The sequence below is a fragment of the Trichinella spiralis genome (genome assembly GCF_000181795.1).
Source record: "Trichinella spiralis strain ISS 195 chromosome Unknown Scfld5, whole genome shotgun sequence".
Lineage (NCBI taxonomy): Eukaryota > Metazoa > Nematoda > Enoplea > Trichinellida > Trichinellidae > Trichinella > Trichinella spiralis.
In genome coordinates, this window is record NW_003526944.1 from 2,707,193 (window position 1) to 2,728,764 (window position 21,572).

General features: G+C 33.5%; 9 protein-coding genes across 9 annotated transcripts; 6 read left to right on the plus strand and 3 right to left on the minus strand.

The window, feature by feature from the left end:
* Positions 1-694: 694 nt before the first annotated feature.
* Tsp_04266 (60S acidic ribosomal protein P1) lies at positions 695-1,141 on the minus strand. Its single transcript, XM_003375032.1, has 2 exons — positions 1,109-1,141; positions 695-1,021 (listed from the first exon to the last, which is right to left on the minus strand). The coding sequence occupies exons 1-2, from the start codon at positions 1,139-1,141 to the stop codon at positions 695-697; spliced, it is 360 nt and encodes a 119-aa protein (XP_003375080.1).
* Positions 1,142-1,311: 170 nt separating this feature from the next.
* Positions 1,312-2,148, plus strand: Tsp_04267 (conserved hypothetical protein). The gene is made up of 3 exons (XM_003375033.1): positions 1,312-1,508; positions 1,588-1,712; positions 1,790-2,148. Exons 1-3 carry the CDS (start codon positions 1,312-1,314, stop codon positions 2,146-2,148), a joined length of 681 nt encoding a protein of 226 aa, XP_003375081.1.
* Positions 2,149-2,848: 700 nt separating this feature from the next.
* Tsp_04268 (conserved hypothetical protein) lies at positions 2,849-3,683 on the plus strand. Its single transcript, XM_003375034.1, has 4 exons — positions 2,849-2,984; positions 3,089-3,192; positions 3,360-3,553; positions 3,587-3,683. The coding sequence occupies exons 1-4, from the start codon at positions 2,849-2,851 to the stop codon at positions 3,681-3,683; spliced, it is 531 nt and encodes a 176-aa protein (XP_003375082.1).
* A 65-nt stretch (positions 3,684-3,748) lies between these two features.
* Tsp_04269 (conserved hypothetical protein) lies at positions 3,749-4,099 on the plus strand. Its single transcript, XM_003375035.1, has one exon. The coding sequence runs from the start codon at positions 3,749-3,751 to the stop codon at positions 4,097-4,099; it is 351 nt and encodes a 116-aa protein (XP_003375083.1).
* Positions 4,100-5,963: 1,864 nt separating this feature from the next.
* Tsp_04270 (conserved hypothetical protein) lies at positions 5,964-10,349 on the minus strand. Its single transcript, XM_003375036.1, is given in 19 exon segments — positions 5,964-6,012; positions 6,095-6,222; positions 6,790-6,811; positions 7,384-7,433; positions 7,472-7,486; positions 8,070-8,150; positions 8,214-8,248; positions 8,316-8,496; positions 8,527-8,620; positions 8,674-8,789; positions 8,859-8,999; positions 9,063-9,170; positions 9,227-9,319; positions 9,387-9,546; positions 9,698-9,802; positions 9,889-9,953; positions 10,012-10,120; positions 10,144-10,219; positions 10,235-10,349. The coding sequence occupies 19 exon segments, from the start codon at positions 10,347-10,349 to the stop codon at positions 5,964-5,966; spliced, it is 1,743 nt and encodes a 580-aa protein (XP_003375084.1).
* A 146-nt stretch (positions 10,350-10,495) lies between these two features.
* On the minus strand, positions 10,496-11,997 carry Tsp_04271 (putative WD repeat-containing protein 43). Its single transcript, XM_003375037.1, has 4 exons — positions 11,959-11,997; positions 10,948-11,094; positions 10,772-10,885; positions 10,496-10,618 (listed from the first exon to the last, which is right to left on the minus strand). The coding sequence occupies exons 1-4, from the start codon at positions 11,995-11,997 to the stop codon at positions 10,496-10,498; spliced, it is 423 nt and encodes a 140-aa protein (XP_003375085.1).
* A 776-nt stretch (positions 11,998-12,773) lies between these two features.
* Tsp_04272 (hypothetical protein) lies at positions 12,774-12,997 on the plus strand. The gene is made up of 2 exons (XM_003375038.1): positions 12,774-12,834; positions 12,882-12,997. The coding sequence occupies exons 1-2, from the start codon at positions 12,774-12,776 to the stop codon at positions 12,995-12,997; spliced, it is 177 nt and encodes a 58-aa protein (XP_003375086.1).
* Positions 12,998-14,900: 1,903 nt separating this feature from the next.
* On the plus strand, positions 14,901-18,273 carry Tsp_04273 (numb-related protein 1). The gene is made up of 10 exons (XM_003375039.1): positions 14,901-15,004; positions 15,042-15,080; positions 15,179-15,335; positions 15,406-15,558; positions 16,564-16,704; positions 16,789-17,137; positions 17,233-17,430; positions 17,495-17,604; positions 17,731-17,928; positions 18,004-18,273. Exons 1-10 carry the CDS (start codon positions 14,901-14,903, stop codon positions 18,271-18,273), a joined length of 1,719 nt encoding a protein of 572 aa, XP_003375087.1.
* Positions 18,274-18,911: 638 nt separating this feature from the next.
* Tsp_04274 (atlastin-1) lies at positions 18,912-21,572 on the plus strand. The gene is made up of 11 exons (XM_003375040.1): positions 18,912-18,918; positions 19,094-19,434; positions 19,488-19,622; positions 19,680-19,784; positions 19,849-19,956; positions 20,015-20,107; positions 20,170-20,308; positions 20,382-20,599; positions 20,725-21,161; positions 21,255-21,321; positions 21,408-21,572. The coding sequence occupies exons 1-11, from the start codon at positions 18,912-18,914 to the stop codon at positions 21,570-21,572; spliced, it is 1,815 nt and encodes a 604-aa protein (XP_003375088.1).

Sequence of the window (21,572 nt, forward strand, 5' to 3'; positions counted from 1 at the left end):
CCTCGCCGATGTTGCATAAGATTGTATTTTTATTGCTGTTGCAAAAGAACCTTACAACAACAGTGTTTATTTATCAATCCAGAATAAACAGTTTAAAATAAAGTCGACACTGATTCTTTGTTGGAACAGCAATTGAAAAATGCCCCATTTCTATCCCAGTCAAGCGCCAATTATTTCAATTAACCCGCAAGCGGTAATTTCTCGGCAAAACTCCCTCATTAAAGCTTGAGCCGTTTCTACCACTGTGAACGTTAATTATTCGACCACGCCCCGATGACATCACTGCGCCGCGTTCGCAGTTGTTCGTCCGTCACTAAACCTAGCCGGTTCCGCAGAAATTTAAATCGACCACTACCATAAAATATTTCTCTCGTTATTCCACTTTTCTGCCGATTACCAAATTCCAACGTATGCATATCTCTCTCTGTGTGTGTGTTTTGATTTCCGATATAACAATAATTATTATCAATAGAAGGAGAAATGAATTTAAAATACAGTGAACAAGTAGTGCAGTAAGGTGTGGTGATTTTTGATGATTCATCTTCACTTTTTTACTTTTTTGGGATATTCAATTTGTCAGTCATTTGTGAACAACTCCACCAAACAGTCAGTGAAACTTGCGTAGAAATATCCAAATATATATATAAATTTTCCTCCTGTTCGGGGGCACAATTATTTACAGTATTCATATTTTTTAGTGATTTGCAGGTGACGTTGTCGCGCGAGGCGACGCCAAACGAACAAATAGAACAAGAAGAATAAAACGAAACGATAAAGAGTTGACGACGACAACGACGGCGGCGGCGGTGGCGGCAGCAGCAGCAGCAGCAGCAACAGCAGCACTACTAGCAGTGGCAGTGAAAACAGCGGCAACAAAACGACCAGTGGTAACAAAAATAACGGCATCATTATCTTGCAGGACATGAAAATCAGTAACATCGTCCACTGCGACAGTAATACCCGCATCCAACACAACTGGATCAGCACTGGTCAATCCTGTCTTATTTGAAAACTTTTCCCTCTGCAAAGTTTGTTCAATTTTCAACGTGAAAAGCCTGTCTGTTTGTTGGTCGTCGGTTAACCTGTTAGCCGTCTATTCGTGATATACAGTTGATTGACCAAATTTATGCTTGGAAAGCATTATTATCTTTGAAAAAAAAAACAAGCAAAATACACACTCACACACACACATACACAGAGATGTATATTAATATTCGTATACATACATACACATAGATATATATATTTATATATACATATGTGTGTATGTATATGATTTTAAAATTAATCACAATTATAAATAATAGCTGAATGAACACAGCCGGATCATTTTCACTGGCAGCTTCTGGATCTTTGACCAGAACTTGTCCAAATGGTCGTGACTGTCCCGGATATGGAGACAGTTTAGATGAATTCTACTGTTGCGACAGCACTGTCCAGCCAGGTGATTTCTACTGTTGTGACTATGGGACAAAGGAGAAAACTTCCTATCGTGGATTGCTCAGCGAGTTTGTTTTATTATTTTGTTATAGAATTGTTTTTTAAGAAAAAATTGCAAAATATGATTTTGTTTAAATGTTGCTGCAGACATGTCGGTGAAATTGTCGGTGGTGTCTTCGGAGCGTTGGTATTGTTGTTGGTGGTCATTTTGGTGATGTGCTTTTTCTGCAGTTGTTGTACGCTTTATAAAAAACGAGAAAAACGTCGACAAAGTGAAAAATATTTTTGTCGGTTAATTCGATTTGTCTTTTTCAAGTTGAAATTTAAATTTCTTTTTTTACAATTTCAGGCCGCGAAAGTATCACCCCGTCGAATCGGCATCACCGTCATTTCCATCCTTATTCTGCTGCTCCTTCTTCTCCTCATCATCATCATCATTCTTCTGTTATTGCCTACAGTCGACCCTGGCCGACGTCAATTGTACGTGTAGACGCCAGCAGCGGTTCGCCAACCCCGGACTGGGACCAGCTGTCTGACGGAGCAGAAGTGTCGTCGGCTTCTTGCAAGCCGTGCGGAAGTAAGCGTTCCGACTACTACCTTGGCAAATTCTCATATTCAATGCATATTCAATTGGACAGTATTGATTCTGTCGGGGCTCATCTTTTTGATTTTCTCGCTCTGAGCTGTTGCTGTGAAGTTTTGTTTTAAGCGACTTACTCGCGCTCAAGCTGCTCAAGAAAAGTCAAACCGGAAGAAGTGTTGTTATAAAAGCCGCAGGGAATACAGATTCAGTTGTTCTAAATCCAAATCCAATTTTCCGATTCAATCACATTCCCCAGACTGCTGCTGCTGACGATTCTTTTTTCATTTGCTTTAAACTTTACCCACTGTAGTCGGGTTGGCTTTCCAAATTTCAATAATTTAGGTCACCATTACGCGCACATATATATATATACACACCCACATATTTACAACCGACGTACTTGATGTGTGTGTGTATGCGCATACAAACAAATGTTGTCTGATCTAATTTTACCACTAGCCAGGATTGTTGTTGTTGTTTGCAATAACAATTGGGAAATAGGTTCTTTTCTACAACACAAGCGCAACATCATTTTCAACTTGCACTGATTGCCAATTTGTCGTCAAGAAGTCACAATATAAGCATTATATGAAAGGCATTAATATTAAAATGAAAATTGGGGAAAAAAATTTTCAACGACAAATTTGTATAGTTTGATCAATTTTTTTCGCGTCTGTGGAAAAAACATGTGGACGAAATTGTTGCTGCTGCAGATAGACATGTTGAGTGTTGAAAAGAATTGAATATAGACTTTTCCAACTTGGAATATTTGCAAAATTGCTAATCTTTAGTTTTTTTTCTTCTTCTTATTTCTTCTGAGCACACATGTCGGCTCGCTTTTCAAGCAGCTTTGTCACGCAAACTTTGTCCAAGATAGTACTACCAGTAGTAGTAGTAGTAGTTTTATTAATTTATACGAAAAAGCATATATCGTCCAACATGCCATTACGCAGATTGATCGGTCAGCAGCTAGCTAATCACGCTTGTCAACTTAATATAACACACAGACCATTCACGTTGATGATTCCATTTTCTCCATCTCATTCACATTTATTTAAATTTCAGCTCCACCACCGCCGTACAGTGTCGTCTGTCCAGGAATGTCCTCCTCATCCAGCTCAGCCGGTGCATCTCTTTTGCCTTTCACGGAACGACATCCGCCAACTGACGTTTGAGAGCAACTTTTTTTTTGTCTATGCTTCCTCACCCCCATTTATTAAATTGAATTTTTTTCGAAAATGAATATCGGCAATTCTCTCGTTGAACATTTGATTAAAAGAAAACCTTTTTTCTCTTTGTTAGAAACTGAGTACAAGCATCTATGTACATATTATAGGCGTGCAGATGGATAGATTTATGCATGTATGTATGTAAAATAGAGGAGAATGTTGGTCGGCCGGCCGGCCGGCTTAATTTCCCTCGGGACGCGATTGAGTTAGAAAATGTTAGGCCGAGACGGCCGCTAGTTTGGGCCTTGTCAACGCCGTCCGGGGGTCTTCTCATGATTCAATTACTCTTGAAACTAAGCAAGTTGACGTTCTCTTATTAATGGCTAATTTCCAGCGTTGACTTGCCAGCGCTGCTTTTCACCGGGGAAAAAGAGCAACTAGCGCACGAGCAACACGCTAAACATAACAAAGGAAAAAAAGAAGAAGCCTGAAAAAGCACCGACCAGCAAGCAGCCAACTTAGCAAGCTTTTCCCTCAATGCATCTTTCAACAAATGATGGCTAAAGTAGTAGTACTGATTTTCTGCTATTTCTCTACTATTGTTTGGCAAAAGTTTTCATTCACTGCTATCCATCCACTGACGAGTCAAGCTGAAATCGATCGACCCGGTTCAACTAACACCGACAAACTCTGTACGCTAAACATCGACACAACACACCGTCCCCATTTTGCCATTTATACAAACAAACAAACAAACAAACAACAAGCCTCAATACTTCCTTCCAACCTTGATGCCTACACTAGTTCACTGTTGTTCGGCATTTTATATTCAAATCAATCACCAACAGCTTTATCTGTATTGTATCAATCAACTGCAAAGTCGATAGCTCAATTTTCTATTAATTAACCACAAATGACACTGATTACAGGGAATCTGATAACAACAATACACGAAGAAGAATATCATTTCTGCAAACAACTCTAACTTAATACCTAACTAACAACAAGGTCCGTCATTCATTCATTCATTCATGCATGCATGCATGCATGCTATCATCAAAGTTGTTTGTACAATTAATTATTTCAAATCACAACATCTCGAATGTGGAATCAATGAAAATTTTCATATCAAATTAAAAGAAAAAAAATTATTTCTCCTTTTCCATATTCGCATTCAAGTTTCAAAATGGAAATTCCATTTATCATTTTATCAATATTAAAAGATCTTTTAATGGAAAAATGAATAGGACGACAATTCCGATTGATGCTGTTATTGGAAAATAATTAATCATTGTGCGTTTGCTGTTAAAAAAGAAACAACAACAACAGCAACAGAAGAAATGCATGATTAAATTAAATCTTATTTAATCATGCGCATCCGTTTGTTTGTCCATCGAATCAATTTTCACTTTCTCATACAGGTGCAAAAAGCGTACGGTAGAGGGGAAGAGGGGAAATTTTATTTTGCACAATTTCAACATTTCGACAATATTCGCGATGGGATACTATTCGAGAATTTCACAGTTGAAAACTGACACCCAAGTCAAGACGAGACATTCAATGTCACCTCCCGGCTAATTGTTGACAGCTAGTATACGATTTGTTCGCCTTCTGCATTGAGCAGAGCAAGCTCGGCCGGGCTGTGTGATTCTTGCTTTGTTGATCATTAAAAGTTTCGACTCGGTGAGGCAGTTGTCACTAATCAGAGATGCAAACATTCATTAGGCCGAAAACCAAACTCGGTCTAGCAGACAAATTGAAAGCTTCCACCACCACCACCACACTCTCTCTCCAAGGCCACATTATGCATTGACAGCATGCAAATTTATCTCAACGTTTATTGTATTATTACTATATAATTATTCTATTTGCACATACATACATATATATGTATGGATTTCCGTAAATCTCAAATTTCCAAAATGATGGATATGCATTTGAAAACAACAACGTTTGTCGTTTGAACAACATACTTGTACCCACGAAGACAAACAAGGTTGAATATTATTTTTTTAAAAATTACAAAATTAAAAATAATCCATCTTCCACATTGGACAATGTTAAAAATTATTGAAGCAAAACAAACATTCACCTGCATCTCAGTGGCAAACAGTTGTCAGCAATTAAAAAGATGAATTGCTTGTTCTTTTGCTTGTTTGACATTTTGATTACTTTATGCGCAATCATATATATACTATTATTACTATTGCAAAATTTGAAAAAATATCCCCCATCTACAACAAGTGTTTGTTTTGCGCAATGACTAGTTGTGAATATTTTCTACCCAACTATTGAACACAAATTCGTGTAAACGAAACCACAAAATTTGAAAAGCCACAAAAAAAGCTCATAATAGTGGGAAAAAAGTGCAATAACAATAATAATTAAAAATTCACTTACCTGAAAATTAATAGTAGAAACATTGTAGTCGACAAGACGACAGCTTCTTTTTAATTTCTTTCAACGACTTTGCTTTGACGATTATTATGCAACAGATCTGCAAATATTTTCCACATCAATTTCAAACCAAACCATTTAACACTTATAATTTAAAAAAAAACAAAAAAATAATGTAATCTCTAGCACCATGTGCAATTGTATAAGTTAAGCGTTTCAAATTTTATTCAAAATCAAAATACCAAATAAAATTATACTTATAATAATAAATTATTTTTTTAAAAAAGTAATAAAATGTTCTTCTTGTTGTTAGTTTTGAAATATTATTCAAACATGAAATTTAATGGATTGTTTCAAAAATAACTGTGGAAAAATTAATCTGCAACAGGTTGTGACAAATTAGCAGAATCAACTTGACGCAACCTGCTTATTTCAATAAGTTATCAATTTTCCTCGGCTTTGCTGTGAAGTTTTTTTCCCATTTTCAAATTTCAAATTTAATAACGTTGCACGAGCACACACCACACACGCATCTGTTTCATGTGTTACTCTTCTGTTTTTTTTTGTCTGCAGATTGCAAGCTGTGAATTGAAAAGGAGAAAATTCAGTTGTCGAGCAAAGTTTGCCCAGCAGCTAAAAGAAGAGCATTTGGAATCTATAAATGAACCAACCCGCTTGAACAATGAATGCAGGAAACCTCATTACACTCGACATGCTTAAAAATGTTCAACACTGCGCAACCCCTCTGGCTGATTGACTTCATCTTTCAAAACTCTATTCACTAAATTATTATATATGCATGCATAGATGTATTTGAAAAAGAAACAAATTTACATTTGCAATCATTATTTTCAAATTACCAAAACATAATATCAAAATGTGATTGATCATTTTCATAATATGCATAACAAATTTGAAAAATAACTTTATCTTCATGGATGCATTAAAAAAGCACACATACATTCAACTATTAAATTTTAGAATGAAAAATTACTCAGAAAATTCAATTACAGTTATGCGGCGAATGATACAATCATAAAAATTGGAAATTTTTTTCCTCAAACCGATTAGTAGTACATTGAAAGAAAACATTGATGACGTGAAAAATAATGAATATTGCATAAGAAACGTCAAGTGTTCATTTCTGTAATTGTAATTTTACATCTCTTATGCTTTTCAATGTATTAAATAAAAATTTACCAATATTGATTTCACAAGCATTCTGAAATATTAAAAAAAGAAAAACTAGATTACATTGAAATTTATTGAAATGATGACACAAAAGTAATTAAATTTTCAATAACTTCACTTAATTGAAAAATACTTTTCTATTTCAATTTGAATTTAACCATTCACCTTCAACAAACAAACAATTCGACAATTTTCTCAAGTCTGATCTCGGCGGAAGCTATAAAATCTACCTTTTGATATGCAGAACAAAATACGAAATAAAACTGGAACAACGCTACCATAAATCATAATTTCAATAAATTATTCAGTTTCGCAAATGTTAATCTTGGGTAAATATCTACTCTAGAAAATTTAAATAAACATTCACACTATTTTTGATAAAATGACAACCCAACGCGCGGAGTAACAAACACAAAATTATATCTTTACTATTGAAAATTGATAACTATCAAATGTTATGATTATTAAAAAAATGAAATTCTACTCACCAATTTCAGAATACAAAAACAGCAGCAACGTTGATGACAGCAATTTAAATTTTATTAAAACAATATAAACCTGGAGTTGATGACAAGTCGAAATGCAATGTATCATTCATTGTACATGTTACAACTGAACTGGACTACTGAACGCGCACGTAGGCGTAGACAAAACTAAAATGAAAAAATTATTTTGCGCTCAATTTAAGTACCTTCGTGTCTTTAACCTAAATAAATTTCAAATTTCAAACGGTACATCATTATCACTTATATAGTTTTGTTGTTTATTTTGAAAAATTTTCCATTAAAAAAATTTCATTATTATTATTATTATTATTATTATTATTATTATTATTATTATTTATCAACTATTTGATAAATTACTCAATTTAAGAAAATTAAATAACATCTAAATTCTAATGCAAAAATGATATGCATGTAGAAAATTATTTTTTTAATTAAAATTAAAAAAAATTTCAAATTATTTATTTTTGAAATAAAATAAAACAAAATGGGTCGCCAAAGCTACTTTTGACAACGTACTTGATCAGAAACTTAAACTGTTCAAATTTCAAACTTCATTAAAAAAATTTTAATGAAACTTTTTTAATAAATAAATTTAAATGCTGCTTTTCTCTTTTATTCTTAAAACAATTTTTCTTATCAAGACTTCATAAATCACAACTACTTTACTGTGCATTCTCTGACAGAAACAAATTCGAATTTAACATTTTATTCTTGAAATAAAACGTAATTTCATTCATCAGTATTCATCAAATCATTTTCAAATAAACAATCATTACAATCGACCATCCCAACTTTGTTGATTGCTTCCTCCGTTTCAGAACTAATACCGTTCACTTCTCTTTGTGCCGACGCATCCCACATTGTCTGAAAATGCAACAGTGAAATTTTGGAAAAGCAAAAATTACTCATGATTATCATTAGCATCACCTCATCATCTTCCTTCTCACTGCTATTCCAATCTTCTGAAAATTTTTCCATCAACGTGAGTGAACTTGATAACAATGGTTTTTTTTAAAAAAATTTACATACCTGCGGAAAAGACAAGTTTTGCTTTATTTTCTGAAAACGGATTCACGTTGGTGCTTTTTTCGGAAAGATTATTAAAAATCATATCCAGACGACCTTGAAGCGAGTAGACTTTTTCCAACGATGATGTTCTCGATTGTAACAAACGAAGCATCTTGTCCATAACACCAAGAGCTTCTGGATTCTATTAAAAGAAATGTAAAATTAACAACACTGATAAAAGTGCCGGCCTTCTACCACCTACAGAACACAAATATGTCGTCTGAAATGAACAAAGCTGTTCTAACCACAGTAAATATGATGTACACCTGAACACGACAAAATTAATAACGGTATCAACAATAATTCAAAAAAAAATCACCTCGGTTTAATGCGCAACTGTTGTGCAATATATTCCAACAGTGGTACTATAGAAGTAACGGGCAATTTTCTTACTGTAGCTTTGATAGTGTCCATATTTCTGGTTTTGAGCACTTTCTAAAGAAACAGAAATCAAAATCATCAGTACAAAAATTCCAGACGATACGATAAAACTGCCCATCTCACTTTCAATATCTTATCATCTTTACTGTGCAATCCTTGAGTTAATAACAATGTCTGGGATTTTAACGAATGTTTCACTTCAACAGTTTCCGCATCAACAGCCGATGATCCCACAAGTTCCATCAAACGTTCTTCCATCGTTACCTTTTATCATTAAAATATTTTCAAAAAAAATATATATATATCTAACATCTAATGTCAGCTTACCTCGGAAACTGACTTTTTTTCAGCATTCCCATTTTTGAGAGGCAATTGGTAATCATCGTATGCATGCAAATATTTCACTTTTTTCTTATCAATAATCGGCTCTTTCACCTAATGCAAAAAATACCTCAATCATTATATATATAAAGAAATGTAAAACTATTCACATTCGTAGTAGACTGATGAGCAAGTGTTAATTTGAAACTTCGAATCGGATCTGCTCTAATCAAGCATACTTCGGATTCCAAATCCAGTAACTTCTGAAACAAGAAGAAAAATCACACTAAATAACAATGCAACATCATAATTTAAAAGAACGCATATTACCAACTTGGCAAAACCCGGCGAAACAGCAGATCCATACAGAAATATCACAGCGAGATTGTCAATAGAAAAATTAGCTGCTAAAATTGGTAATATCTTTCCACGTTCTGACTCTGATGCTACGCAAATAGAACTGCGTGGTTTGGATGGTTTATTAATAAACCTAAAATTTTATCATAAATGAACAAATAAAAATTAAACTGTACATCTAAAGTTAATAATGCAATATACAACCTAAACAAAATGGCTGTTTTTCCTCAATTTAAATTGAAAAAAATTGTGAAAAATCTACAAACTAAAAATTAAAAAAAAACGTAAAATTATAAATATGCATCATATTGTAATCTTGTAACCCCTTTGCTCTACATAAAATACATGCAAAAGTTGCATTCTTAAACTGATAATAAAGTCTACATCCACTATAAATAAAATAAATACGAAAACTTTAATTAAAAATAAAACAGCATTACAGTATGTTCGAAGCATTACACTAATGTTTATTTACCCATTGATGTGCAAATCGAATATCTTCAAGTAGCCATCTGCTGTAAGGATGTTTACATAAACTGTCTAAAAATATAATCAACAGTAAGCGAAAAGTAGCAGCTTCACAAAAGCACAAAAATACTTCATTGTCATCAAACGGTTCTGACACTGCAACATAAGTTGGATTGACGGAAACAATCATTGTTACAACTGGCTTTTTTACAACTCTTTCGGCATTTGAATTTACTTCCCTGCAAAAAATTCAAAAATATACACAGTGATATATGGAAAATATAAATTTTGAAAACTTGAATAATACCATGCAGAAATTAATCGGTCATCTTGGGCGGCTGAAATAAAATAACTCCTTAGATTCCCATCTTCTTCGACCTGATGCGTAAAGGCAAATTTCAAAGCAAAAACAGGTGATGAATGGCCAGCAAATTTTCGCACGCAATGCTTTGTCTTCAAATCCCACATTTTAATAGCTTGGCTGGCCGTTATTAGGTATTCATTCTGATGTGGCAAGATTTCCAAACTGTACACTGGTGACGAATGAGCTTTCCATTTGCTAAAAGCAATGCGATTGCTATATAAGCAAATTTCACATGGTGGTGGCAATATATTTACCAAACAACAGTTCGCTTCTCTACATTCCATTGAATAACATTACCATCATCAAAACCCGAAAACAACCCTGAATGACTTGACCAACGCAAACAATTAGTACTGCATGTCTGATCTTCACCCTGAGTAAATTAAATGGTTTAGTTACACAAAATCAAAAACAAACGTCAATGGTTAATAGTAAAACGTAGAAAACAAATGTATTGAATTGGTTAACAAATGAATACAAATAAATTCACATTATATCAGAATGAAATTAAAGTTTTGTCACTCACCAGAGTTGCAACGAGGTCATTAAATTTGGCACGAAGCACCAATATAGAACCAACACTGGTACCAACAGCAAATAAATTGTCTTCATCTGGCAATGTAGATGATTCTCTGTTTTCCTGCAGAATTAATTTTACAAAAATAACATAAAATGGAAATTTAAAACACCCAATAAACAAACCTTCCACGCTATACACTGACAAACGGCACGTAAATGGTCGGGAGGAACGTGTTCTTGAATAATACGATTGTCCTCAAAATTATAAACTCTTATTCCTTCTTCACCAACACCGGCTAACAGATGGCCACGGAATTCGAACATTTCAAACTGCATAAAAATAAATAACAATTACAGGTAAAGGAATAACAAACTCTTTCAATAAACACTTTAAAAAACTACACAAGTAAGAAATTGAGAAAAAACAGATGTCCTCTTAAAAATGCAGCTCATCAAAAGAAAAATTCTATTCTGTCCAAGAATTAGTAAATTTTAGTTATTATTTAACCTCATTATGCTACAAAAGTTAACGACAAAGAGGCATGTCAACGACTGTCAATAAATAAATATGCCCTGACAGTGCAGCTTCAATTACAGTATGTTAAGATAAGACAACTTACTTAATTATCAAATTAGGGATTGCCAATATAAAATGGCTGTAAATTGATGAATAAATGTTTTAAGTACATTTTAAAATTATTTTTTAATATACAATTATAATATGTTATTTTTTATCATTAAAAAATGAGTTTTTACTGCAGTTTGTTTTGAAAAGAAAAACGGGAAAAATTAATTGACAGATTTTTTGAATTATTAAATTTACAGAGCAGATATCATTATTCTAATATAATGCATTAAAATATTGATTTAAAAAACTTGATTTAATATGAACTAAAAAATGCGCAACACCAGCAAGATTACAGTAACAGGAAAAAATATTGCCTAGCACTTAAATAAGTCAATACTGAATTTTATTTTGCAAAAACAAAAGCAAAATTTTGAATATTTGCAACTAAAGTCATGTTAATATAACCTGGTTTTAATGCTCCTTTAATGGCATAAAATTATAATTTTGTAATTATTATTTTGATGGCTGAAAAATTTTGGTTTAAAATGTTTCAGTGGAATAATATAAATGAAAATAGTCCGATTTTATGTGTCACAAAAAATTACGGAATTCAAAATAATAAAAACTGTGATAAGTACTTTTGTACAGTTATCAATAAGTGACATATCTGAGAGATATCATGGACTGTGGAACAGGTCTTAGTAATTGACACAGTGGAAAATTATACAATTTTGAATCTACCAATTACCGTTTCGTTAATATAAACTGATATTTTAAGTAGGTCACTTGACTTGGTTTAACATATATACTGTAGAGAAATTAAAATTTGAATGAAATTGCAGATTGGTACCGTTGGCAATTAAAAAAATGAGGCACTTATGCTTTAAATTATTTAAATATTATCCGAAATTATGCAGTCGATATTACATTCATCCTATTAAGTTTGAAAATTAGATAAAGCTTAGTGTTATTTTACTTGAAATTTTTTGTTTCCAAAATAACAAAATGAAGAATAAAAATTTTAAACTCTAATAAGTGAAGTGTATTTAAAATATTTTACATTATTTAAAGAGAGCAATAAAATTTAATGGTAAAGTTGAATTAATCTTGATAATATGAAAGTTTACTGTTTGCAATTTATTAATAATATTTTTTTCTTCTTTGTATTTTAAAAAACTTTTGTTTTCAACATAGTTTTCAAAAAATGTTTCTCTGTAGTTAATATATTCTAAGTAAGAGTTTCCGCCGTATAGATTCTTTCAACTGTCCTGCATTGCTTTGTATTTTCGTTTCATTCAAATTATATGAAAATCTCAACTTTCTACTGCATTCATGTGAAATGTAAATGTATTCGTTGTTCATTGTTATTAAATATTATTTATGCGCGTTTTTCGATTGCTTTGTAATTGTAAAAAATACTTAATATGATTTACAGTGAAATATGGTCGTAATTTTTAAACAATTTTCAAATGAGTTCAAAGACAAATGGTCGACAATGTACAGTAGGATTCGCGCTTTTCGCAACTGCAATCAGTAAATCGTTGTTCAGCAAAAACCAGTAATGCTGAAGGCGTCGACCAGGCCATTGTTTTGCTTATGCATGACGTTCTGTCATTATTCAGTGACAATTCAACTGGCGAAGTTGATCAGACTGCCGTTATTTAAACAAACAAACAAACAAAAATTTTTATGCTACCAATTTCTCTGTTAATAATTTCTGAAACTGACAATTAATAAGGAAAATGCCTTTCACTCGTAACGCAAGGTAAGTTTTGTTTACTTTTAATTTTTTTTGCAAACGTCAAACATGTTTTAAAAAGATTTTTGATGTAACTTTTTATGATTATCAATTTTCATTTAATAAAGTAATTCTAATTTTTTAAATCCTCCTGGATCTGTTAACCTTGTCGTTTAATCGATGCTGATCAGTATTTGTTTTGGCTTACGATGAGCCTAAAGGGCCCCGAAATGCCGGCCGCTACACGTTTTTTTCCAAATCTTTTTGTTCGTTTATTTCAAAATTTGTTGGTCGGATATTCAGTACTGAATGGTATTTCATGTAATTTTCCTCACAGTAGTTCAAATATGCAATGCATTTTTCTTACTTTAACCGAATGATATAGTTTGACAAAAAATTTGATGTTGATGATGAACATTTTTGCACGTTTTCAACTGGGACAGTTGAAAATGACAGAAATTTTTTTCACACGAGTTGTTTACCTATAAATTAAGTAGTTAGTGTTCATTAATTTTGTTTTTTTGTCAGATTTATTCTCAGGGTGTTTTTCAAATTAATAAACAAACAGAGAACAGCCGCTTTCTGATTATGGATGTTGTAAATTTATACATGCTTTAATGACTGTTCTGCCATTTTGTTAATAGTATGCGGAAAATGTGAGGTAGCATGTGTTGTCTTATTATACTTTTGTTGTTATGAGCAGCGTTGATTTTATTTTACAATTTTTTATCTTCATTTCCTCCTGTCATTTCATAAATTTGTTTTAATTTTGTATTATAGTTTATCGATGAGCTTGAACTTTACGATTTAGAAGTAATTTGCATAAATCGTCAAGTGATTGTTATAACAACTTTTCATTGTTAAAATAATATTGTCAGTAGAGTTCGACCACTTCAAAAATATCTTAACTTTACCGTATCAGCACCGTAACATGAAATGCAGGTAATGGAGCGCATACTGGTTTATTGGAGGAAAAAATGTTTTTGACAGCAATATTTATCAAAATGATGCCTATTTGTTGATATTTTTTTCGAAAACGTAAGAAGCATGAGCGTTTTATTTTTTACGCTGCATGTTTCATATTTGTGTATTTAAACATTTTTCTATCTTCATTATTATGAATTCAATTATCTTGTTCTGCCTCGTCATCTTATATCGTTGAGGATATCGTGAAGCAGCAGGTGTCAGCTGTGCAGCTTCTCTTTTGAAAAGGTGTTTGCACTGATATGTTCATGCTTTAACGTTGATGCTTACATATTCGTTAGCCAAAATTGATCTTTGATCTATCGATTTGCCTGGTATGCGCTTCCGATTGTCTTTTACGCTAAAAGGCATGGATTCTTCTCTTATTGTTTTCTTGAAAATTATTCATGTCATAAGCATTCAACTTGAAGCAGCTACTGTCCAAAGGCTTTGCTTTACTTAACAAGCTGGTATTCATCCGGCTGTTTTTTTTGACAAAAAAGTCGAAGATGCTTGACAGCGCCTTGTTTTGGTATTGCTACATTAGTAGGTGGGTTTTTTATTTCAACCGTTTATATCTTTGAAAATAAAAGTGTTCCATGCAAATTGCGCGTCTGTTTATAATGATTTGATGAATAAATTTTAGATGCTGCACTTCAGATTGGTGATTTATTTATAAAAGAAACTGAATTTTTGATAACCTTTTGTTTTGTTTATTGTTCTTTATTATTATTATTATTTAATAATTTTACAGTTATATTTTGCCACTAAAAGGCTTATTTGAACCAGTTGTTTGCAACAACGTGAACTTGAAGCGTTCGTAAGCACAAAGATAATTTGCATACGGATTCGCGTGTATCTGAGAAGATGGTCGCTTGGGGCGACCCTGTGATATACACGGCGCCGCATGCGCGCGTACGCGTGGCTGCTGCTTTGACGATGAACAGCGTCAGTTGCGGCTATGGAAAACAGTTGACAATGCAGAAGATATTTTTATAATAATTTTAGAAACGTAGTTTTGCAATTTCGATCTTTGAACAATTTTACGTTAGTAACATCCGTTTCATCTTTCTTCAATTTGTTTTATTCTCACAAGTTTCATTTGTAACATTTCATTTATTTATTTATTTATTTTAATATTTTAGTAAATTCGTCCGCCGGAATATGGATCGATTTCGCCGGTCGATCATAAAGGCATTTCGGCCCAATTTGAATGATGATCATCCGCATTTCGTTCAACCCGATGCTTGGCAAGCCGATGAAATTGCCGTCCGGTCCGGAACATGTAGTTTTAATGTTAAGGTGAGTAATAGAAAATGATAGAAGAAAGGGAAATATTATTTGTTTATTTATTGTCTAATATTATTTCTAGTATTTGGGTTCTGTGGAAGTATACGAATCGAGAGGAATGCAAGTTTGTGAAGAGGCGATGAAAATGCTTCGTTCAAATCGACACCAACGTGCTGCACGTGGTGTTCTGTATGTATCCGGCGATGGTATACGGGTTGTTGACGTCGAAAACAAGGTGATCAATTTTTTTTAAATTTTTTTACCTATTTGCTGTATTTTATTCAATTTATGATTGAAAGTTAGCTTCAAATTAGCTTATGGGTTGCTTAAATGAATAAGTGATAAGAATCGGAAGTGAGCATTTCCTTGGTGGTTTTAACATTGATTTTGAACAGGTATAGAAACTTTTGTTGACTTTTGAATTTTTATTTCATGTCAGTTTTCATGAAATTTTTTCAGGTAGAGATGTTAGTAAAATTTACATTCAGTTGTTTCATTTCGATTTTTATTTTCTTACAGTGAAAATTTTCTTTTTTACATAACTCCTAATGATGATCGATTGAACTTAACTTGATTGAGAAAGAGAGGGAGGGAAAAAGAAAAAAATGAGTGAGCAATTTCTTGAAAAAAATTCTAAACACAGTCGTGTCGTTTTTTCAGATGGTCAAAATTATTCATCCATGCATCTCGCCGTGCATTATTATTATTATTATTATGATTTTTGTCATTACTATGGTCATAATTATCACCATCATCAGCAGCATCCTCATTATTATCTGAAGCAGAATTATTACTGCAAGCGGAAGTTGTAGCTAGATAGGAGAAGATTTCAGTTAGTGCATTGTGAACGTTTTCTGAAATTTCTGTCTTAATCAATATTTTCTTCTGCCTTACAATTTTAACGTGATTAAATTGAATAGGCCCGATTTGTCATCGCAGTTGTGTGGATAAAATGTCCAATAAATGAAAAGCATAAAATTTTTCACTACATTTCGTTGGCATTAATGATGCTACTTTTAATCGAATGAATATATTTTTCATAAGCATCAAGCAAAATTGTTTCGATATGTTCAGTTGAATTTTCTGATATGAATGAAATGCAAATTAGTTGGTTCATTATCATGCCTTGAAGTTGAACATTGTTTATTATTATTACACTCGTGGAAGTTTTACGTGAATACTTTTCATGCAGTTATTCTTTTATAGATGATACTTTAGAATTTAGTGCCTTGAATTTTAGGGTTTGATTGTAGACCAAACAATCGAAAAAGTTTCCTTTTGTGCACCGGATCGTAATCATGACAAAGGTTTTGCATATATATGCCGTGAAGGCACAACACGCCGGTGGATGTGCCATGGTTTTCATGCGATTCGAGAATCGGTTTGATTTATTATTATATTTTTTTACAAATTATAAAGTGATTATTATATAGGATTGTTTTGTTATTGTAATAATTTTTTTCAGGGTGAGCGCTTGAGCCATGCGGTTGGATGCGCATTTGCGGTTTGTTTAGAACGAAAACAAAAACGTGATCGAGAATTGTCTAACGTGCAGCTGGTGTCGAGCAGCAGTACAACTGCCAGCGGTGGGAATTTCACAGGCACGTCTACGACGTCACAGCAATTGCTTAATGGTGGAACTTCGACCGCTTGCACTGACAGTATAAGCAAAAGCAGTACAACGGCAGTGGCCGCGAGCATCATCACACCTGCCGGTGCAATTTCGGATGGTAAAACAGCATTTCCACGGCACAATTTTCGATATCTTTCCTTAAGGGACCGTTTGTATGATCCTCAGAATTTCAAGCCAACTGGTATGAGTGAATTTTTTGATTTATCACTTATGTATATAATAATAACGTGTAGTACATTGGTATTTATATTTGTATGCTGTTTTTGCTTGTTTCAGAACCACCTCCGATTAAAGTGGTCAATTGTCCGCATGCAATTGCAAGACCTCAACCTAACCGATCACTTTTTGAAAGGCAAAGCTCCGTACGTTTGCTTGCATCTAGTCCACTCGACACCGGTTCATTTCGACGGTTCAACAGTCTTCGATTAACAACAAGCACTCTGACGCCAACAGACTTGCCATATTTTTCCTCTGGTGAAGAAAAAACCACAAAACATTATATTCAAATATATTTATGTTTATTTGTTTTTTGAAACAGATATTTCCAATAAGCCGATTGCTGAAGAAGAATCACAAGATTTCACCGCTGCTTGCACTGCAGCATCAACGACGACTACAGCAGAGACATTGAACAAATTTGACACGGTGGTAAACTTGCTATATAATTAATTACTGGTTTTAACAATTTAATTAATTTGAATAAAACTGTACTTTAATTATCTTTATTATCGTAATATTTTTTTGTTTTATTAGTTCTTTTTTTATTTTTTTCAGCTTTCCAGTTGGCTTGCTGAACCAATCAGTGAAACGATGTCGACAAAATCGACAACTTCTATGCAGACGTCAATTTCGCAGCCTGATTTCAGGCAATACAGAACGTTGCAGCCACGCTCCAAAGGTCAGGAATGGTTAGAAACGATCGCTGAACAAGCGAAAGCAATACGAGAGCAACGTGAAGCTGAAAATGCCAAGGTTTATTATTTTGTTATTTATGAAAAATTGTACATATATATATAAATATAATTTGTATAATGTGCTGATTTGTAGAATAGTGCAGCTATTGCCGGTTCTCCAACCCTGTCGAATGTATCTCGTGTGAGCAGTATGTCGCCCAATTGTAATGATGATTTGAGCAGGTCGGTTCGACCGCACGAAGAATTGCACGAAAATCGTCTTAGCAGCTCGAAAGTGCCGGCTTGTTCAACTGAGGATCCGTTTGAAGTGAAGTGGAACTCATTGGATAAATCGTCACTCAATACGAATCCTTTCATACAAACTGAATCACCTGAAAACAGTACAACTGGAGATAATAGATGAAAAATTTATCATCCATTACGAGGCGCTATTCCCTCCCCCCCCCCTCACTTTCACCTTTTTTTGATGCAAATAAACGGAAGCAGTTGTCTTTTTTCTCGCTCTTTTGTTTAATAATTATTTTTCAAATTATGTTAAAAGCACACTTGCTTGTTTCGATGCTGCAATTTCGTGCGTAATTGCTCTGAAATTAGTTACATTGTTGTTATATTTTGTACGCAACGTGAAAATAAAATTTATGCATATTTTTCTTTCTAATTTTTGAAGCATTTGTTCCATGAATGTTGTCAAGTTCGCAGTTCACAAGTTTTCGCGCAAGTTCATCCAATTAAACAAATACAATATGATCTTTAATAATACATTTATTTATTTAGAAATAATATCTCATGCTGTCAAGTTCTTTGGACCAATATTTTCATTTTAATTAATAAAAAAATTATTAAATAATTCTATTTAACAATAATTTAAAGCGCAAAATTATTATATTTAATTTCTAAATATATTTTTTTGAAAATTATTTTTATTGAACTTGCATATTTTTAAGTAGACTGTAAAGTCCTGCTATATCAATTTCCCATTTTTGTGTATTTACAAGTGCAGTGTTGGTTGTGAATAAAAATTGCAAAAATTGCACTTAAATTATGACCCGTTTGTTAATCATCAGTTAACGTTGATCTTCACTGAAATTTGTACAATGTATACTAATGTTTATGTAGACGCTTTGTTTATTTCACGTTATCTTTGTTTTTGTCCTTTACTGATGACGCGCAAGATTTATTGTAAATGCTGGTTTAGTTTATTTCATTTTGAAAATTTATTTTAGATTCTGAAATGATTGCTTCTAACACTAGCGTTTTTGATACCGCTGATGACTTTTCATTGAAATCGACTGTTGATGTCAGCCCTCTGACATCATCTGACGTTCGGTGCAAAGACATGTTAGAGGAAAATTTTATTTCCTGCAAAGATGGTGATTATCCGCTTCAGGTGATTGGTGTTGACAAAGTGGAGCATTGTTTTGTTCTTAATGATACCGTGCTGGAGAAGCTGCTTTTAAATCCTGGAATAGCTGACAAGAAAGTTGCGGTCATTTCTGTCGCAGGAACGTTTCGGCGGGGAAAGTCGTTCATGTTAAACTTTTTCCTAAAATATCTCAAGGCGGAAGTAAATTTTTACATTATGTCGATTTTTAATATTACTTGATGAAATAATTATAGAATTCGGACTGGCTAGGGGATCGAAATTCTACTTTGGAAGGGTTTAGCTGGCGAGGTGGTGCCGAACGAGATACATCCGGTTTGCTGCTTTGGAGTAAACCGTTTATTATCGAACTCCCTGACAGCAAAGAAGAAGTAATTGCAATCACGAATTCATTTTTTCTAATGAATCATATTGTAATTTATGTTTAGATTGTCATCTTATTGATGGATACTCAAGGAGCTTTTGATAGTCAGTCAACTGTTAAAGACTGTGCGACAATTTTTGCTTTATCAACTATGCTGAGTTCTGTACAAGTTAGTTTTTGCTATCTTTTGAAATAATTTTGACTATAATAAATGAATTGCAATAATTTTTTAGATTTACAATTTATCGCAAAACATACAGGAAGATGATCTGCAACATTTGCATTTGTTTACTGAGTATGGGCGCCTTGCATTGATGGATGAAGATTCAAAGCCATTTCAGGTGAACTGTTGAAACTTTTTGAAACAAATGACAATTATAGGTGTATTTGTTGTTTTAGAGTTTGTATTTTTTGGTGCGCGATTGGAGTTTTCCATATGAAGCAGAGTACGGATTTGTCGGAGGAGAACGGATGTTGCAAAAGAGATTAGAAGTAAGCATTTCTAGAATTCGAATACTACGTGTACAGAGTGAAATGTTTGCAAATATTTCCAGGTATCTAAAAATCAGCACGAAGAACTGCAACAGTTGCGAATGCACATCCGTGCTTGTTTTGCAGACGTGAAGTGTTTTTTGATGCCTCACCCTGGCCTGCGTGTTGCTACTTCACCAACGTTCAGAGGACAGCTGTCTGGTTTGTTTCATTTTTTGTTTTAATGATTATAAAATTGGTTTTTGTTTTTTTTTAATAAATAATTGAATTTCAGAAATAGAACCGCAGTTTATTGACCAATTGAAGCAGTTTGTCCCGTATGTATTATCTCCGCAAAATGTGGTCTTAAAAGAGATTGGAGGTCGAACGGTCACATGTCGGGAATTGTTAGAATACTTTCGTGCGTATATGAAAATATTCGAAGGTGAAGATCTTCCCGAACCGAAATCGATGCTACTGGCAAGTGTTGTTTTTATTCAGTTGGAAGCTACAGTATGAAATGTTCTGATTTTCAAGATTAGATTTTGTACATTTGAAATTAGTTGAAGTGAAACGAAAATGTGCAAACATTTCTGCTTGTCCATATATGCATGTATGTAATGTATAGGTTGTTTTAGGCAACTGCAGAGGCGAACAATTTGGCAGCAGTTTCCTGTTGTCGGGCTACATATTGCCGGGGAATGGAAGAAAAATGCGGTGGCGACACACCGTATTTATCTTCTGCTATGCTGGAAGCTGAACATGCAGAGAATAGAAAAGTCGCAATTGAACAGTTCAAGAAAACACGCAAAATGGGCGGCGAATTGTTCAGCAAAGTTTTCCTGGAAAAACTCGAAGCCGACATCGAGGAATGCTTTGACAGTTACCAGAAAGTGAACAACGGAAAGCAGTTGTTCAGCTCGTTCAGAACCCCGATAGCGATGATCATCACTTTAGCCGTTTTGTACATTTTCCAACAAGCGTTTCTTTTCACTGGTTTGAGTTGTTTCGCATCGTTATGCAGCACGGCGGTTGGTTTGATTTTCATCACCGTCATCACTTGGTGCTATTCGAGGTGATTGTTGTTGTCTCGTTGATTTTTTTATTTGTTAATTTTTTAATTTTCCAACGTTACAACAATTGACTGACGAAAACGACAAATTTTCAGATCCACTGGAAATTTGCGCGAAATTTCACAAAGCATCGACGAACTGGCTGACAATTTGTGGCAGAATGTACGCAAGATTATCATATTTTTATTGTCTTTTCTCTATTTGGAAAGCTGATGGAATTGTTAGTTAATCTGTTTTGGTTTCTTTAGATTTTAGTTCCCTTTTCGGGCATGGCAGTTAACGCAGGCATGAAGCAAGCTTTCGTCAGTAATTTCAATTCATTCGGTGGAACAGCCAATCGAACTAATAATAATAATAATAATGCTACTACGAATACTGTGCATGAAAGCAGAAAAAGATCCAACAAAAAATGA

Excerpts from the sequence above, each read along its gene's own strand:
- Tsp_04266 (XM_003375032.1), bottom strand. The coding sequence starts at position 1,141 with ATGCTTTCCAAGCATAAATTTGGTCAATCAACT. Across the intron at positions 1,022-1,108 it reads ATAAATTTGGTCAATCAACT|AGGGAAAAGTTTTCAAATAA; the intron begins GTATATCACGAA and ends CAAACTTTGCAG.
- Tsp_04267 (XM_003375033.1), top strand. The coding sequence starts at position 1,312 with ATGAACACAGCCGGATCATTTTCACTGGCAGCTTCTGGATCTTTGACC. Across the intron at positions 1,509-1,587 it reads TATCGTGGATTGCTCAGCGA|ACATGTCGGTGAAATTGTCG; the intron begins GTTTGTTTTATT and ends ATGTTGCTGCAG. Across the intron at positions 1,713-1,789 it reads ACGAGAAAAACGTCGACAAA|GCCGCGAAAGTATCACCCCG; the intron begins GTGAAAAATATT and ends TTACAATTTCAG.
- Tsp_04268 (XM_003375034.1), top strand. The coding sequence starts at position 2,849 with ATGTCGGCTCGCTTTTCAAGCAGCTTTGTCACGCAAACTTTGTCCAAG. Across the intron at positions 3,193-3,359 it reads AACGACATCCGCCAACTGAC|GCGTGCAGATGGATAGATTT; the intron begins GTTTGAGAGCAA and ends TACATATTATAG. Across the intron at positions 3,554-3,586 it reads TTACTCTTGAAACTAAGCAA|CGTTGACTTGCCAGCGCTGC; the intron begins GTTGACGTTCTC and ends GCTAATTTCCAG.
- Tsp_04269 (XM_003375035.1), top strand. The coding sequence starts at position 3,749 with ATGGCTAAAGTAGTAGTACTGATTTTCTGCTATTTCTCTACTATTGTT.
- Tsp_04270 (XM_003375036.1), bottom strand. The coding sequence starts at position 10,349 with ATGTGGGATTTGAAGACAAAGCATTGCGTGCGAAAATTTGCTGGCCAT. Across the intron at positions 9,171-9,226 it reads CTCATCAGTCTACTACGAAT|GTGAAAGAGCCGATTATTGA; the intron begins GTGAATAGTTTT and ends TTTTTGCATTAG. Across the intron at positions 9,000-9,062 it reads AAAAAAAGTCAGTTTCCGAG|GTAACGATGGAAGAACGTTT; the intron begins GTAAGCTGACAT and ends TAATGATAAAAG.
- Tsp_04271 (XM_003375037.1), bottom strand. The coding sequence starts at position 11,997 with ATGTCACTTATTGATAACTGTACAAAAGTACTTATCACA. Across the intron at positions 11,095-11,958 it reads GTACAAAAGTACTTATCACA|TTTGAAATGTTCGAATTCCG; the intron begins GTTTTTATTATT and ends ATTTTTATGCAG. Across the intron at positions 10,886-10,947 it reads GTCAGTGTATAGCGTGGAAG|GAAAACAGAGAATCATCTAC; the intron begins GTTTGTTTATTG and ends TTAATTCTGCAG.
- Tsp_04272 (XM_003375038.1), top strand. The coding sequence starts at position 12,774 with ATGGTCGTAATTTTTAAACAATTTTCAAATGAGTTCAAAGACAAATGG. Across the intron at positions 12,835-12,881 it reads CAAATGGTCGACAATGTACA|CAAAAACCAGTAATGCTGAA; the intron begins GTAGGATTCGCG and ends ATCGTTGTTCAG.
- Tsp_04273 (XM_003375039.1), top strand. The coding sequence starts at position 14,901 with ATGGTCGCTTGGGGCGACCCTGTGATATACACGGCGCCGCATGCGCGC. Across the intron at positions 15,559-16,563 it reads TTGTTGACGTCGAAAACAAG|GGTTTGATTGTAGACCAAAC; the intron begins GTGATCAATTTT and ends CTTGAATTTTAG. Across the intron at positions 17,929-18,003 it reads GTGAAGCTGAAAATGCCAAG|AATAGTGCAGCTATTGCCGG; the intron begins GTTTATTATTTT and ends GCTGATTTGTAG.
- Tsp_04274 (XM_003375040.1), top strand. Across the intron at positions 19,785-19,848 it reads CTATGCTGAGTTCTGTACAA|ATTTACAATTTATCGCAAAA; the intron begins GTTAGTTTTTGC and ends ATAATTTTTTAG. Across the intron at positions 20,309-20,381 it reads GTTCAGAGGACAGCTGTCTG|AAATAGAACCGCAGTTTATT; the intron begins GTTTGTTTCATT and ends ATTGAATTTCAG.